Raw genomic sequence first — 17993 nt, forward strand, 5'->3', positions numbered from 1 at the left:
TTGCAAAAAAAAACGTATGAAAAAAAACCCCGGATTGCAAAAGCGCAGCGTGAACCCAGCCTTATTTGTAAAGAGTAATATGTTGGTGCTATATAAAGGTTAGTATTCTTATGTTAAAATACCCTATCTTTTCTCAGACTCAATGAATATGTAACATACAGTTAACAGAGAAGCATGCCACTGTCTTAAATTGAAAAAAAAAAAGTCAGATGAAACAAAAGGTTGAATGTTACATATTTACAAAGTATAATCATTACAGACTTCAAATATTTGCTGAAAAGAATCATTACGGGGGCAGTGAACTTTGCATAGGCCAAGGGAATGGTTACAGGTTTCAGTTCCCATGGGATCAATAGTCTTTCCAGAGTTGAACATGATTCTGCACTTCACAGTCAACACCTCGATGTGTGATTTTAACAGACTGATTTGAAACATGTATTCTTTTCATGGATTATATGAACATAATGATTACATGCCCCTGCAATGTACTACAGGTGGAAATTGTAGGCGCCAACCATTGATGACCTGTGGCATCCCGCTTATCTTATGCAAACATGTCATTGAATTGTTGTCTCTCCTGACTTGAAACACAGTTGCAGTGAGGTGTTCTTTGAACTTTCCTCTCAATGCTGTGTGCATTGTGTGCAAGGAACCGGTCCATCTCATAAACGTAACAGAGATTTTATTCCCCTTATATGCAGATACAATACTGATACGATTTATAACAAAGGAGGTTTAAATATAATGGGGGAGATTTATCAAACATGGTGTAAAGTGAAACTGGCTCAGTTGCCCCTAGCAACCAATCCGATTCCACCTTTCATTTTCCAAAGAGTCTGTGAGCAATGAAAGGTGGAATGTGACTGGTTGCTAGGGGCAACTGAGCCAGTTTTACTTTACACCATGTTTGATAACTCTCCCCCAATGTATATCAATAGTAGCACCAGAAAATCACCTGGTGATGCGGTGGGCCAAAGACAACCATGTGTCAAACACTGCAACATCAGAGATCAGCAATGGCCCTGGTCTCAACAGTTTAATCCTGCAAATGCTGTGATCAGTACAGGGTAGCCCGCTGTCAATCCCACAAGTGATTGCAGGGCTCCCACACCTGCCTTGGCAGAGGCCAAATCATGAACTTCATGCCTGCCATGTATGGAAGCCAGCCACAGGCAGGGTTTTACAGGGTATGGCTCTAGACTGCACTACATAAATATAGTGTAGAATACCCGTGGTCAGATGACCACAGCCTCCCCCTTACCGAGCCCGCCTTAGAAAACGAAAAAAGTAAAAAAAAATAAATGTTTCCCTATAAAGCCCTTTATTATTACTACAAAGTAAAAAAAATATAGAAAGGTCAGATTTGAAAAATTAGGCTATGGCTTTAAGAAAGGCATTAATTTGTGTTACTATCAACACATTTTTGTCTAAGGGTGGGTTCACACGCATTGGAACTGCAGCGGATTTCACACAGTGAAATGCAATTCCCGGTACTGTCATTTTGAATAGGTTTACACACTTCCTGCTCACGTCAGGGAGCCAAGAGCCACAGAAGTAGGCCACAGCATGAGCAGATAAAGTATTCACCAGGCCGCGGTAGATTAAGGGGGATGTCGCTTTACATACTCGTAACAGAATGGAAATTCCACTGCAAGTGTGTAAACCTATTCAAAATGACAGTACCGGGAATTGCAGTGGAACCTGCAGTGTGAAATCATGTAAACCCACCCTAAAGGGTACAAACACACACAGCAGATACGCAGCAGATTTGATACTGTGTTCAGTTATTTAGATCTAATCTGCTGCGTATCTGCTGCGTATCGCAGCAGTAAATACGCAGCGTATAAGCCGTGTGTGTTTGTACCCTAAATGAGGAAGGCTGAGAGGCAATACCACACACAACCTGTGTGCAGGTGTGTCCGTTTTTATTGGGAGCCTCAACACTGTATCCAATTGTGTCCAAAATACTTTGTTTAATGTAAGCACTGAGAGAGCCTCATGTGCCTAATTTGTCAAGGTTTATGCCTGGAAACAGGTGTAAACCAGGCAAAAATCTACATGTAGTTTTTTGCGCAATGGCAGATGGCTTTACTGAGAATATATATATATATATATATATATATATATATATATATATATATACATATACAGGACTGGACACAGTATTCTAGATGTGGTTTCACTAAAGCTCTATACAGGGTGATCACAATATCCCTCTTTCTTGTGGTTATACCTTTAGCTATAAAGTCCAGCATTTGATTAACATTTCGGTATTAGTAACTACCAAATGGGTTACTACATAGCATCTGAATGTTAATTTCCAGGAAAAGTCCACATTCGCAAATCTTCCACAACTTTTGCCATGATAATCATCAGTTGATCATTATTTGACATTGGCAGCATGCGTTGCTGTAATACTTGGCAATTGCCAATATTGACTGGACTAATTTGCCTTTTATTTGGGAGTGTGTGCAAGTATTTCTTAGAATATTAGCTGTTCTTATGTAACATACAATATATAAATCTTCAGTCTTTCATCACTATTTCTTCAAGTGTGCTCTTGAGACATCTTCAATCAAAAGTGCTGAAAGGTACAACAATGTAGGTTAAGTATGCGCTATGGCACCTACATGCCTCTCTTTTTTCTCTTTTTGTTGTGTCTTGTATTGTTCTGTATTTGCTGTCCTTTCTGTCACAATGAGTGAGGGTTTCTTAGTTGCCTAGATAGATATCTTCAGTGTTTGATACTACTGAAAACTGTAGGTCATGCCACAAAAAGCAATTTACAATAAAAATCCAAAATATTCTTTTTAATTGTTATTATTTAACATTACAAAAATAAAGTAAAAGGGATCAAAAAGTCCTATGCCAACATTAAACATTGCAGCAGGTCCAGAAAAAACTGAGCCCTCTTACAGCTCAATTGAAGAAACAAATGTCCGAATACTATGGTTATATAAGACACTTTATAGTAAAAATGTACAGTATTAGTCAGTTCACTCAATGGACTTACTGACAAAAATCGTACTCCCCTCCTTCTGGCTGTGCTGCGTCTGTCCATAAGATGGCTGAGCATGGGGGAGCATGTGACCATGGTGTCCTCCATAGGCATAAACAGGCTCAGTGGTGGACCCTAGGGATGTACTGAGGCTCCATATAGTAATAGGCCCCTTTTGTATAGTATTAGACCCCCATCATCCCAAATAGTATTAGGCCCCTCCTGTGCCCTCATATAGTTTTAGGACTACTGTATGCTGCCACATGGCCACATAAAAAAAACTCACCTGATGCTCCTCTTTCAAACAGCTGTCCTCTCTAAGGTTTTGGAGCAAGCAATGTGGTAAAGAAACATGGTGAAGCCTCTGGATTGTGTTGCTACTTCAACTATGTCTTTGTCTTGAAGGCGAGCAAACTGTTTAAATTTGTGCACACTCTGGAATCGGACTCTGGAGCTGTTCAGGATTCCCAGGAGGGCTCTGCAGCACAGCACACTGCACAGATATTGGGTTCACTAGAAGATCCTTCAATAGTCAAGTCCCTTGTTGGTAAAGTGAACCCCTTTCCCACGCCGGGACACTGGAAAGCTAAACTGGCTATATGTCTACTTAATTCGAACTCTAATAAAAAAAAAAATGACGGAATTACGACACCTAGGGTGCTCTTACATGCTCAGGTTTTCAAGTTGTGTGAGCAATGCACAATGGAAGAAAAATGATGAAAAACAGATACTACGATTTTTTTTTAATTGGAGCTAGAGAGGGAGAGACTGTATATCAGGGAGAGTGAGCTTTTAGGTGAAGTTAGGTAGAAAGGGACCCCCAAAAGCCCTTGTTAGTACTTAAAGTATAGAAAGCAGAGATTTAGAAGGTTTTTTTGAGACAGTGGGGGACATTTACTAACGAGTCTAATGTATTCAACTATTCTAATGAGGATTAGTGTGTATTTTGGTCCAATATTTTGTGACTGATTTATTAACATGTAGCACTGCCATAGTAAATGTATCTAAGTAAAAAGTTGCAAAAAAAAGGCGCAAAAAAGGTGCAAAAAAGGTGCAGAAAAAGGCGCAAAAATTGCACAAGCATATTTACATGGCACTGACCAGACGTAGGCCAGCACCTGTTTGGGCACTAATCCCGAATTATCCGAACATTTGGGTGAATACTCAAAACAGGCAGATTAAATAAAAGGTACATCTAAAAAATATTCGCCCGTCGAATACTGCTTCATAAATAGGACCAAAAATGGGTGAAAAATCCAGTTATTCACTTTAAAATTGGCGCAAAGTCCAGACAGGCAGGCAGTGCAGTTTGAGCAATAGGCTGTAGTGTATCTACTGTAGAGATAGGGTATACAGCTATATACTGCTAGTGTGCCATAACAAAAAAACACGTTTGGTACTAATGATTTGCGCACTGTGCGTTCTATAAAGAATTTGAACATCTTTTTTTTGTTTGGCATTCTAAAAAAATGTATATATCCGGTATACTGCTGTATACAGCAAGTGTGCCATAAAAACTATTATCTTTTAAGCTCATGCATGCGAGTAGGGCCCTCATTTCTCATGTACTGTATGGATAATTATATGAATATCTCTGTAATGTCTGATTTTTGTCTATGTATGTACCCCAGATTTGTAAAGTGCTGCAGAATCTGTTGGCGCTATATAAATAAAAATTCTTCTTCTTCTTCTTCTTCTTCTTCTTCTTCTTCTTCTCTTGGTACTACTAATTTGCACACTGTGCATCCTATAAAGGATTTTTGGAGGGCTCACCATATTTCCCACACACATACACATACAATGACAATTACGATCCAGGAGAGAAAGAAGCGCTGCACCTCACACCTATAGCTGACACTGATGCCTCTCGGCTGCATATAAAAAAAATCAGAAGTTTGTGTGTAAATTGATCAAGCCACACTGCCCCATGTACCAAGGTGCGGGTCTCTGATACACATGGGTCCCTACATTAAGTCCACACTGTGTCGGTCAGTGACCACCACCCCCGCCAGGCGCGCACAGGCAGGGAAGTAGGGCCATGGAACGGCCCTGCAACCCCCATGTCACAGGACCAGACCCAAAAAAGCCCCCCCAAAAACACCCAGCCAGCACCACCGGCGGAGGAGGTTGCCCCCAGACAGCACAAGTCTGCATAAGGTATTACACTCACCATAGCTGCTGCAGACAGAATGGGAAAGACAGTAGGGGTGTTTTTGGGGGGGCTTTTTTGGGTCTGGTCCTGTGACTTGGGGGTTGCAGGGCCGTTCCATGGCTATGCACGCCTGGCGGGGGTGGTGGTCACTGACCGACCCACAGTGTGGACTTAGTGTAGGGACCCATGTGTATCAGAGACCTGCACGTTGGTACATGGGGCAGTGTGGCTTGATCAATTTACACACAAACTTCTGATGTTTTTTTATATGCAGCCGAGAGGCATTAGTGTCAGCCATAGGTGTGAGGTGCAGTGCTTCTTTCTCTCCTGGATCATAGAATGACAATTAAGGGTGGGTGCTGTTTAATTCCCCCCTGGCATAGGCATCTGTGGTTGTCATGGGGTGATTAAACCCTGGGCGTACTTGTACGTCCTAGATCGCATGTTGGGGTACAGAGCAGTGCCGTGTGGCGCCGTGGTCCCGGGTGTTGCATGTAGCCCGGGACCATGGCTATTAGCGGGCACGGTCTGATCGCCGTGCTCGCTAATTAAGTATTCATATGCAGCTGTCAAAGTTGATAGCTGCATCTGAATACTAACTGTCACCCTTCCCTGGCCGCATAATCAGCCGCTCAGCCGCGATTGGCTGAGCATAACTGTGCTCAGCCAATCGCGGCTGAGAACAGTTATGACGCAGTGGAGGGTGGACGGCGGCAACGATTCGGCTGTCTGTCCGAAGGTGATGTTTGGCACAAGATGGCGGACGGGCTCGACACGGATCAGGTAATGTATAATGCACCACACACTTCCGGGTACACGGGTAGGGGTGGTGGGACACGGGGAAGGGGGCGATTCACAGACATAACATACATTACAAAGTTGTATAACTTTGTAATGTGTGTTATTCTGTGAATAATTTTTTAGCGCCGCACTACCCCTTTAATAGCCAAACATTTTGGCTTCATGAAATATAAGTCAAACACATCAAAGGAAATTCTTTTACTTGATGGTTTATGTTTTTGTGGACCTAGTAGCGGAAAAATGATTTTTAGTACATTGTCAAGAGCTTTTACATCTTCCATAAGCTTTTATGATAATCTGAATTTCCTATGACATGGACTTCACTAGCGATGAAAAATATTGTACAATAAACTGGTTCCAGCTTGAAGAGTGATTGATTAACAGATCAGCATTGCACAAACTTACTTATGGAACTTTCCTTAAGGGTGCGTTCACACATACAGGATCTGCAGCAGATCTGATGGTGCAGATTCAAAGCAAATCAAATCTGCCGCGGATTCATACTTAAAGGGGTACTCTGGCCCGGGGGTATTTTTCAGCAATGTCCGGGTATGGGGTGGTTATGGACGGCGAAGGTCACTTACCTCCCCGGTTCCAGCGCCGGGTCCCAGATCGCGCCGCACGGTACACCTGTCCCGCAGCCGTTTCCTGGTGTGAGCTGCCGCATGAGACGTGCCGTCTCAAGGCAGCTCAGCCATTTTGCAAGTCCCGCCTCGCCCGCTGAATGGCTGAGCTGCCTTGAGACGTTGCGTCTCATGCGGCAGCTCACACCAGGAAGCAGCGCTTCCGGCGATGGAACGGGGTAGGTAAGTGACCTTCGCCGCCCATAACCACCCCATCCCTGGCCATAACTAAAAAATACCACAGGGCCGGAGTATCCCTTTAAGAAGGACAACTTGAGAGCTAAAATTTTGCATGGGTAAATAAAGGATCTTCATTTGTAGCACTGCCTGGCTCTACATTTTTTTTCCCACACATATGGGAATGCTGGACCCTGGTCCTGTGAGGCATGCACCAATTTAGTTCAACTCTTCCTGTACTGCTGATTTCTGTGTTTAGGATTGGATTTAGGCTGGTGGGGGCTTCCAGCCTTGACATTTTAGTACCAGTACCAAACAATGTGGGGCTAATTAGGCTTCTCCAGAGATTAAAAGACACTTTGGGCCCCTTTACACACACGGGTTATCTGTCAGATGTTTTTAGGCAAAGCCAGGAACAGACTATAACCAGAACAGCAACAACATAAAGGAAAGACTGAGACGTCTCTTCTTTTCAAATCCATTCCTGGCTTTGGCTACAAAAATCTGCCAGATATATGTGCGTCTTAAAGGACCCTTATACAGAGATAGGAGCTCCTTTTCCTTTGTCTACCATCACTCATTTACAGCTGCGGTGAAATGTGTGAAAATAAATATGCAGGCAAATGCAGCATCAGAACTTTCAACAAAATGGGCTCCAGCACCCAAAGAGTTTATCCAATTTCTAAAACCCATTTTCATATGCTTGTAGGGACACTATATGATCAGCATATTGTCTACTTTGTTTTAAAGTTGCTGCAAAGGGTCATACCAGCAAGTGACCACTGTAGCCCACCAATGGCCTTTGCTCGCACTCCTTTATAAGACCCACATGACCAAAATTAGCAGGATATGCCTGTGCTCACATGTCAGTGCCTTATGTCTTCTCCATTCTGTGTGAGCAGCAGTGGTGAGTGTAATACCTTATTCATACTTGTGTTGTTTGGGGGCAGCCTTCCCTGGCGGTGGTGCTGGCCGGGTTCTAGTGGGAAATTTTGGTTTGGTCCTGGGACATTGGGGTTGCAGGGCCATTCCATGGCCTCCCTTCCCTGCATGTGCACGCTTTGTGGGGTTGGCGGTCACTGACCGTCACGGTGTGGAGTTAGCGTAGGGACCCGTGTGAACCAGGGGACCTGCATGTGGTACACGGGGCTATTATGGTTTGATCAAATTATATCCAGACACCCTGGTGTTGAATTTTAAAATAGGCCTAGCGGCATTAGTATCAGCCATAGATGGGATGTGCAGCCGTTCTTTTCTCTCCATGTCGTGCTTTGCAGTTAAATGCTGTACTTACTGCCATCACCAATCAGCAGTTCAGTATTTTTTAACAGCTGGACAACCCCCTTAAAGCCCCTTTCAAACAACCATTTTCTGGGAAACAGTTGAAGGTGCCGATCCTAAGATGGTGGTCATCATTGGGCAATCTTACTGTTTGTTTCTTTTATAATCTGGTATTGCCTTTAACTCTTGATAAATCTGAAACAACGGACCTATTATTGGGCTTATGCAGTCTTACTAGCAGCCTTAATGTTAGCCTTGTATTTACAGCACCACCAAGTGAAAAAAATCACATATTGCATTGTATTGTACTTCATTTTTCCAGACATGAATGCTTTATTTTTTTTAAAGTCATGACAATTCTCATTTCATTCTGTGAAGTAAACATGTAATATTAACAACATGAACATCTGGCTATGCGATAAAGTCACTGAGAAGTTCAATTGCCAAGTGCTAGAGCCAAGATTGTATAATCACATCCACCCTCCTTACTTCAGTAAATATATAAAATAAGCCATAATACTCAAATAAAAAATGAGTGAATCAATCAACACTGCACATAAAAAGATTACTAAATTTGCAAACATATATACTGCATATTATACAAATCACTAAGAAGTTCCAGCATGATAACATGAAAGAAAGGACAGCTTTCTACACTCTAGCTCTTTTTAACTACATCTCCCATAATGCTTAGCAGTAAGCATCAATGGAGCTCCTAGTATATGTATAATAACTCATAACTCAGACGAGCTGTAATTACATGTTAAACAGATTTTCTAAATGTAACAGAGATGGCTTCCAAAATCTACTTTAGGGCATTAAACCGAATCTGGATCAGGGATGGACGTAGCTACACAGGGTCCTGTATGATGACTAAAAGGAACAGTTGATTCTATTACTTCCCAGATTCCATGTACAGGACTACATTAATGATTCCCATAACACATTATTATCCAGTAGAGAACTGCACAGAAGTTAGGAATTTGCCAGACTGTCATGAGGTAGATGCCCTGTGACAAACTACCACCCTGTCCAGAATAATAATGCAATGGTAGATAGGGAGGAGGTGGAGGAGGTGGAGTACATCTAGTACATCCTGTCAAGTACAGAGCATAGACTGCCAAGTTCATCTTTTATCTGACAGAGGGCAGTCCTAACCTTCTGAAAAGAGTCCAAGATTTCAACACTGCAAGTAATAGGATTGTATCGTAGACAGAACGGCTTCTTCATCTTCACAGCATATTGTCTAGGAATAAGTCAAGAATTTTTGTCAGCACACGACACTTCCCATGTAAAGTATAGCTGATATGGTATTAATACAGCTGAACTGTATTTATATATTTATAGTTTGCACATACAACAGGGAAAACAAGTATTTGATACACTGATGATTTTTACAAATTTTCCCACCTAAAAAGAATGGAGAGGTCTGTAATTTTTATCGTACTTCAACTGTGAAAAACGGAATCTAAAAAAAAAAATCCAGAAAATCACATAGCATAATTTTTAAGTAATTCATTTGCACTTAATTTAATGAAATAAGTATTTAATTACCTACCAACTAACAAGAATCCTTATTACCAGTATAATTGCACCTGTTTGAACTTGTTACCAGTATAAAAAACACCTGTCCACACACTCAATTGATCACGCTCCAACCTCTCTACCATGGTCTAAGGACACCAGGGACAAAATTGTAGACCTGCACAAGGCTGGGATGGACTACAGATCAATAGACAAGCAGCTTGGTGAGAAGGCAACTGTTACATCTGCGATGGTGTCCCTTGCTCTGGGCAGCCGATGCACCTGCTCCCCTGTCTCCTCTGATAATGCGGATGCTGGAGCCCACACACCTTCAGGGCAGGGCCATATTTACCACTAGGCACCCGTGGTCCGGTGCCTAGGGCAGCACCTTGCAGGGGGGCAGCACCATGGAGCAGGGGGACAGAAAAAACTAATTCTTTAGTTTTTATTTTTTTAGTTTCCCTCCTCCCATTTAGACTTGCCAGTAAATCTGGTGTCCTTTCCAGGAGGGTGGGGGGTATGGTGGTATTGGTCAGGTCTGGTATCGCCAATAGGTACGTGAAGATGGGGCGTCTTCAGGTTTAGTGCCTAGGGCAGCAGCAGCTGTTAATACAGCCCTGCTTCAGGGTGCCTCATGGCTCCATGCTCCTGCTCGCTCCTTCTGTCGCCAGCAGGCTCAGTGAAATTTAAAGAGGCAGTAAGCACTTAATTGGTTGTAGCACTAATTCACTCCCCTATAAATGACTGTCCCTGCACTGACCTCCCCTGTTGGAGCCTCCGCATGGTAACCCTTAGCTTGTGGTCCCAGCTCTCCTACCCATGATTTTTGCCTGTGACTTCTGGTTCCTGTATGTGAGTCCTGCTTGAAATTCCTGCTGTGTTCCTGCATGCTGTCCTGCCTATGTGTCTCCAGCTGCACCTCGCCCGCCACCGCTAGCAAGCAAAGCCAGGGGTAGCGACCTGGGGGTCGCCTGCCACAACAAATCCACCCCACCTTGCGGCAGGCTCTGTGAAAACCAGAAGCCCCTTAGATTTTGCTCCCTGGTGCGGCTTACACCATTGCTAGTTCAGTTCATCCACAACACCAGTTGTTACAGTAACAACTGTTGGTGCACTTATTAGTAAGTGAAAGAAACAAATGATGACTGTCAATCTTCATTGATCTGGGGCTCAATGCAAGACCTCACCAAGCAGCACGGTGGCTTAGTGGTTAGCACTGGGGTCCTGGGTTCAAATCCCACCAAGGGCAACATCTGCAAAGAGTTTGTATGTTCTCTCCGTGTTTGCGTGGGTTTCCTCAGGGTACTCTGGTTTCCTCCCACACCCAAAAAAACCCATACAGATAGGTGAAGCGTTGCGGAATCTGTGTGCGCTATACAAACAGGGGCGGTCTTAGCATTTCTGGGGCCCCAAGCAAAGTTATGTCTGGGGCCCCCCCTCGACACGCGTTCCAAAACAATAGACCGCTGTGTGTTGCCCCCAGATATACATACTGTAACTCTTGTGCGCTACCGCCAGTAATATATACTCCTTGCATGCTGCCCCCAATAGTATATACCCCTTGTGTCCTGCCCCCAGTAGTATATACCCCTTGTTTGCATCCCCCAGTAGTATATAGACCCCTGTGTGTTCCCCCAGTTATATATAGCCCCCCCGTGTGCTCCCCCAGAAGTATATAGACCTCCTGTGTGCTGCCCCAGTTGTATATAGACCCCCTGTTTACTGCTCCCAGTTGTATATACCCCCTGTGTGCTCCCCCACTAGTATATAGCCCCCTGTGTGCTGCCCCCAGTTGTATATACCCCTGTGTGCTCCCCCACTAGTATATAGCCCCCTGTGTGCTCCCTCAGGGGTATTTAGCCCCCCTGTGTGCTCCCCACTTGGATATAGACCTCCTGTGTGCTCATAGTTACAGTTCAGATGGCAGCAGCGAGTGGGGCAGCGGCCCTGTCCAGCGGTCTTGAGCACAAGAGCGGAGTGTGGGGGCCCCCCTGGATGTTGGGGGCCCCAAGCGATCGCTTGGGGTGCTTGGTGCCAAAGACCGCCACTGTATACAAATAAACAATTATTATTATATTATTATTGTTGTAGGGTAAGGGTGATTCTAAAAATGGTCCAGAATCAGCTCAGAACTACTATGGAGGACCCGTTCAATGACTTGAAGAAAGCTGGAACCAGAGACTCAAGGATTACTGCTATTAACACTACCCCATCATGGGCTAAAATCCTGAAGGGCACTCAAGTTCCACTTGGTCACACCAGCACAAGTCCAGGCCCATTTGAAGTTCACCAATGACCATCTGGATGACCCAGAGGAGGGATGGGAAAAGGTCATATGGTCAGATGAGACCATAATAGAACTTTATGGTATCAACTTCACTCGCCCTGTTTGGAGGAAGAAGAAGGATAAATACAACCCTAAGAACACAGTCCCAACCATGAAGCATGGAAGGAAGGAGCAAGGGAGCACAGGGGAAAGGAAGACTGCACTGTATTGAAGGGAGAATGGATGGGGCCATGTATTATCAAGATTCTTCCCTCAGTAAGAGCATCAAAGATGGGTCTTGGCTGGGTCTCCCAGCATAACAATGACCAGAAAACACAGCCATGGAAACTAAGGAGTGGCATTTCAAGATCCTGGAGTGGCCTAGCCATTCTCCAGACCTGAACACAATAGAAAATCTTTGGAGGGAGCTGAAACTCAATATTGTCCAGCAACAGCCCCGAAACAGCCCTGAAGCCCCTGAAAGATCTGGAGAAGATCTGTAAGAAGGAGTGGGATAAAACTGCAGGAAACATCTGAATTTGAAAATAAAGGTTTATGTACCAAATATTAAGTTCTGTTTCTTTATTCTATCAAATAATTATTTTGTGCAAATAATTATTTAAAAATCAAACAATGTGAATTTTTGGATTTTTGGGATTCTGTCTCCCACAGTTATAGTGTACCTATGATAGAAATTACAGACCTCACCATTCTTTGTAGGTGAGAAAACCTGCAAAATCAGCAGTTAATCAAATTCTTATTTCCCCCTCTCTATATAAGCCCCAGATTTGACAACCAATATGTAAAAAAAAAGATGCTGGACAATAAAGAGAACGATCACTATTATGAAAAATGCATACTTTATTTCATACATAATGGAATATGAATAAAATGAAATGGTATGGAGGAAAGGGCAGTACAAACTAACCAATAGGTGAGCGGATCCACAAATAAAAAAAGCATTAAATTACAAAAATACCACAAATATACTGGGCAACAAATAAGCAATCCTAGATAAAAGTATCAGTAGGAAGACATTCTATACAAATGTTAGTTGTTATTATTACGTGCCAGGGCAGAGTCTCACTCCTGGAGCCGCTCCCGCCGGTAAACTATCACCGTCTGAAGCCCGCCACGCGTGCGTCAAAGATGAGTCCGACGCTCATAGAGAATGACGGCTCCCTGACTTTCTTCAGGGAAATGATGGAATGGCTTGGCCATTTCATCATTTCCCAGGATTTGATCAGATCCCTGACTCTATCATTTCACTGCAACAAATACATAATTTAATACAATGTCTTACGTACCTGAGTTTGGCTTTGGAGTCTTCAAAACTCTCTGATACAAAGTATACAGGCTGAAAGGAATTGTCTTGATATGGCTGGATTGCTGTGACTTCTGGATCAAAGGGTTTAAGTTCAGGCTTCTTTGATAAAGCATACTAAAAGATTGTGAAACAGTCATTGTACCTTTTATCGCCAATATATAAAAGTAAAAAAGCAGACTAGTCATTTGCTGCCTGTGATTCACATCCAGTGGCTTAAAATGGTCAGTGCTGCAACCAAACCAGCCAAATATATTCTTAAATTTAAAGGGAATCTGTTAGTTCCCAGGCCCTACCTAATTTTGGTAATGTAGTTCAGTGACTCTCTCTACGGGAGAAATGGAGTATTTTCTATGTTATGGAAGCACATAAAAGGTGCCATGCGTCTCCTTGTCCTAACAGCTATCTAACAGTGTCAAAAGTTTGGATCCTAAATTGCAGCTGATTCCTTTTAAGAATTGGTTTTATTGCCATAGAATGTTTTATGTTTTTCTCAATTATTAAATGTTTGCTAATAAAAGTCAAAGGAAGCACAGGTGACACAGTGTAAGCTCAGTGGGAGACACAGCAATGCCGAGCTGATTCAGCACAGTACCACTGTATCACTTACTTGCTCCCTCTGTAAAACTTTCTGACAGCAGTTGATTTAAAAACTATTTTTTTTTTCTCTCTGGAGTGCCCCTTGAAGGCACTATTCTGACATAATCATAGAAATACTACTAACAAATATTATAAATTCTTAACTTAATAAGAGGAAAATATAACCACTGCATATGGTTGGAAAGTTTGAAAGAATAGTCCAGGGTTCCGCCTCTTTGCATCTGTAGTCTAAGAAACTTTAAAGCTTTAGAATATCAAACTAAAGAGGGTCTTTAGGAAATTAAAAAAGCTTGATAAATAAGTCCTAAAGCAATCTTTATGTTTTGTTCTATAGAATTCCTATTGTTAGGTGTTTGAAAATCTAATCCAAATAGGACCATACTCTCTCGAAGGCCCAGCGCATTCATACTGTAGATTACACAGTCAGACCATTCTTTTCACACTGCTTTCTTGACAATTTTCTGACAATCACTATAGAAGTAGAAAAAATTGTTTTGGAATAGAACAGTTAGGCCAGATCCATAAAGGCCTGTTATAAAAAAAATCATGCCATATAAAATGTTGAAAAGTTTTTAAAGCGACTGTGTACCCACAATATGACACTCCCAAACCGCTTGTACCTTTGGATAGCTAATTTTAATCTAAGATCTGTCCTGGGATCTGTTCGGCAGGTGATGCAGTTATTGTCATAAAAAACAACTTTTAAACTTGCAGCCTTGTGTCAAATTGGCGTGGCCTCTCCGTCCCTCCTCCCCGCCCTCCTCATCACTAGGAATTCCCCCGGGCAGGATTTTTCCTATTCATCACCTGAACACTGCACAGGTGCCTTAACGATCCAGCCCATATGCAGTGTTCACACAGGTGATGAATAGTAGAAATTGTTCTAGGGGCTTTTCTAATGATGAAGAGGGTGGGGAGGAGGGAAGGAGAGGCGGTGCAAAGTTAGGGCATAGATTCACTAGGCCACGCCAATTTGACACAGGGTTGCAAGTTTAAAAGTAGTTTTTTTAAGACAATAACTGCATCACCTGCCGAGTGGACCCCAGGACAGATCTTGGATTAAAAGCAGCTATTTTAAGGTACAAGCAGTATTGGGGGGGGGGGGGGGGTCAGATTGTGTGTACAGAGTCGCTTGAAGTTTAAAGTGGTATATGGATCTCCTTTGTAGAAGACACAAAATTTATTTTAAAACAAAAAAAAACAACTAAAAAAAAACTAAAACTGCTCTTTAAAATATAAACAATGCTTACCAAGAGTTCCCCATAAGATGATAGCAGGCCAGCTCCATAGGCTTTAATAGATCCATTCTGCTTGCAGAGGCCAAACTCAATGGTGAACCAGTATAGCTGGAATAATTTTCACAATATAATTCATTTTCTCACCTGAATCTTGTATTATTGCCTATGCCTATTTTTTTCTTTAACCCCTTAAGGGTGCGCTCACACGTACAGGATCTGCAGCAGATTTGATGGTGCAGATTTGAAGCTGCAGATTCAAGGCAAATCAATTCTGGACCATCAAATCTGCTGCAGATCCTGTACGTGTGAACGCACCCTCAAGGGGTATTCCTATCAGAGTTTGTTATACCCTATCAGGTAACATATATTTTAAATTACTAAGTGTTAAAACTGAATTCTCTGAAGCAAAGTCATCCTGTGTAATTGTTCTAGTTATTTACAATGTCTACCCGTTAACTTTGCTTAAAATAGGTACAATATTTCAGCAATTTTATTTCATTGAATTTTAACATGTCTAAACCTTTGTTCCCTGAGTGATACGCAGCCTTGAGTATTTTGCAGCTACTTGTTGCCCTCAGTATTTGGCAATAAAAATACATTGTTAGATAACCAGCTGCTGACTGACCTGAAATGCATGGCCATGTTAGGACTAGTACAACTCATTCCCATTCATGGAACAAATTCATTTCCACCGTGGTGCTTGTCTCCATTTTCTAATATTTCTCTATTATCTAATATAAATAGTGATGAACAAACTTGCCAAACGCTTGCCATTTTACTCCTGGGGCCTTGAGAGGTTGGATGCAGCCCTAGGGCTGCCAGGAAAACATAGACATGGGCTGGGCCACTTCTGCCATGAGGCGAAATGAGTATTCTGCCTCAGGCGGCAGATTCTGCGATCCCGGCGGGGGTGGCATAGTCTTCCCTGATGCTGTCATTTTTGTTATGTTTAACTTAACAAAAATGACAGCAGCCACAGCCCTGCTCAGAAGTCGCACACCTCTATCCATGATGTCCCGCCGCCCACGTTCACTGACGTGGGGGGGACAGGATTTCTGGCATGGATGATGGATGAGGGGGTAATCCGGAGTGCTAGGGGGGAAAGTTAGGGGGCGGACGGGTATCTGAGGTTCTGTGATGGGGCGGCAGCCTAAGGAATCGGAATCGGCCCTGGCCATGGGCTTTTACCCATTTTCTCTAGGACTTCCTAGAGCTGCACCCAACTCCCCCAGGCCCCAGAAGTCTTAACATTTAGCAAGTTCACTCATCACTAAATATAAGCAAACATGGAAATAAAGTGATTTAGTTAAACTTTTAATATTAGAAAATATTAAAATTTAAATTTGTGTAATTCCTAAACTATTCAAGTGAATGTTTAATATACCTCAATACTTTGGGACTTACAGTTGAAAGTTTTTCAATATCTTCATCAGAGGCTCCTAGTGATGCCAGACCAATATCCTGCAGAAAGACACACTTCTGTTTTGAAGTTTTATATACAGTATACCATGTTTTCATTGACGTTACAATGCTTTAGTATACACAGGCAAGTGATACATTTATCCCAGGCAAATATTTTACCTGTGAAAACTGTGCAAACTCTTTATCAGCAAGCATAGGGATGTGGCCCAGGAGTTCATGGCAGCAATCCCTTAATAAAATATAAATTAATTGTGTACAAATGGTTTGTAATAAATACACGCTACACAGATCTACAATAGAAAGCAGAGATACATTTCTACACTTTTATATTGCATTGTACTATAGAAAGGGCACCGAGCGGAGCTGTGGCCTTAGTGCAGGCCAAGCATGACTGAGTCAGCTGGGAAAGGACACAAATGTAGGGGTTAAAAAAGGCAGTATGTGACGTGGAAGACAGATGAGGGGCATTAAAGTGGTATTTCACAGAAACATAACATGTGATATGTTGCTGTCCAGGGTGAGACTAACAATTCATTCAATATTTGTTATTAACTATTCTTCCAGTTCTGAGTTGCTGTTTTTTTCCGAAAACACAAAAAACTGTAAGTGAGTTTTTCTCCTTTCTTTTTAGCAACTTCTTTTAAGAAACTTTGTAATGCTTGAAGGGTAAATCACAGTGAGTTTATAAGCAATCTGACCTCAAATTGACCCTCCCGGCATTAAAAAGAAGCTACAAAGTTGCAGATAAAGCCTGCCAGGGACTTGGAAGGGAGGAAGGCGGAGGGGGGAAACAGGGAGAAAAGCTCACACATATTTCAGCAGAAATTAGCAACTCAGAACTAGGGGAAAGAGACTGATAACAAGTATGAAAGTATAAGACCAAGTATCAAAACAAGTATGGGAGGAATTGTAGGCTCACCATGGGCAGCAACATTTGTTTGAGTGGAATATCCCTTTAGGGTGTTAAAGACAGGTCAGTAAGAGAGGGGCGGAGTTGGGAAGGAAGGGGCGTTGGTTTTAGATCACTTACCTGGGTAGAGCCAAAAGGCCTATAATAACAGGTGGCGTGTCAGTTTTCTACCGAACCAGCTTCAGCCTGCCCAATGTTGCAGCTTTTTGAATGTACCGGTGTCCGGGTGTGGGCTTTTTGTATTGTTTGACTTACTATCATGACAGCCTGCAGTAGGGAGGTCTAGTGAAGATGTAGTAGTTCAGGGGAGTGCCCATCAGATGGATGGTACTTCCCCAATTCTTATGGTGGTGTAAAGATTTGGGGATATGATGGAGTTCCTACTGGTGTGGAACTTCAGTGCCATTTGACAGACTTTGAGCTCTGAGTCGGCTCGGTGTGGCTAGGGGAAAAGTGTCAGTTCTGGTACTTCTGGATGGAGCCTTTCAGACCTCCTTTGATTTTTTGATCTTTGACATGTTTTATGTTAATTATGCGGTATTTATTCAGGGTATGTTGCTATATGTATGGCACTTATTTCAACAAAACAATTATATCATGACCCTTTTATGGTATTTTTTTATTCTCTGATTGCAGGTAAAGATATAGTATAGAAAGTAGACGACAAAATCAATTTT

At 42.5% G+C, this 17993-nt stretch overlaps 1 protein-coding gene across 1 annotated transcript in view; it reads right to left on the reverse strand.

Moving 5' to 3' along the window:
* Positions 1 to 8390: 8390 nt before the first annotated feature.
* LOC138774558 (tyrosine 3-monooxygenase-like) overlaps positions 8391 to 17993 on the reverse strand; it is a 40783-nt gene continuing 31180 nt past the window's right edge. Inside the window, exons 8-12 of the mRNA XM_069955553.1 lie at positions 16566 to 16635; positions 16389 to 16445; positions 14997 to 15092; positions 13130 to 13263; positions 8391 to 9278 (exon numbers count right to left, since the gene is read on the reverse strand). Coding sequence (XP_069811654.1) covers positions 9119 to 9278; positions 13130 to 13263; positions 14997 to 15092; positions 16389 to 16445; positions 16566 to 16635 — 517 coding nt within the window. The 3' untranslated portion in view covers positions 8391 to 9118. The remainder of the gene's footprint in view (positions 9279 to 13129; positions 13264 to 14996; positions 15093 to 16388; positions 16446 to 16565; positions 16636 to 17993) is intronic.

Source organism: Dendropsophus ebraccatus, chromosome 1 (assembly GCF_027789765.1).
Source record: "Dendropsophus ebraccatus isolate aDenEbr1 chromosome 1, aDenEbr1.pat, whole genome shotgun sequence".
Classification (NCBI taxonomy): Eukaryota; Metazoa; Chordata; class Amphibia; order Anura; family Hylidae; genus Dendropsophus; species Dendropsophus ebraccatus.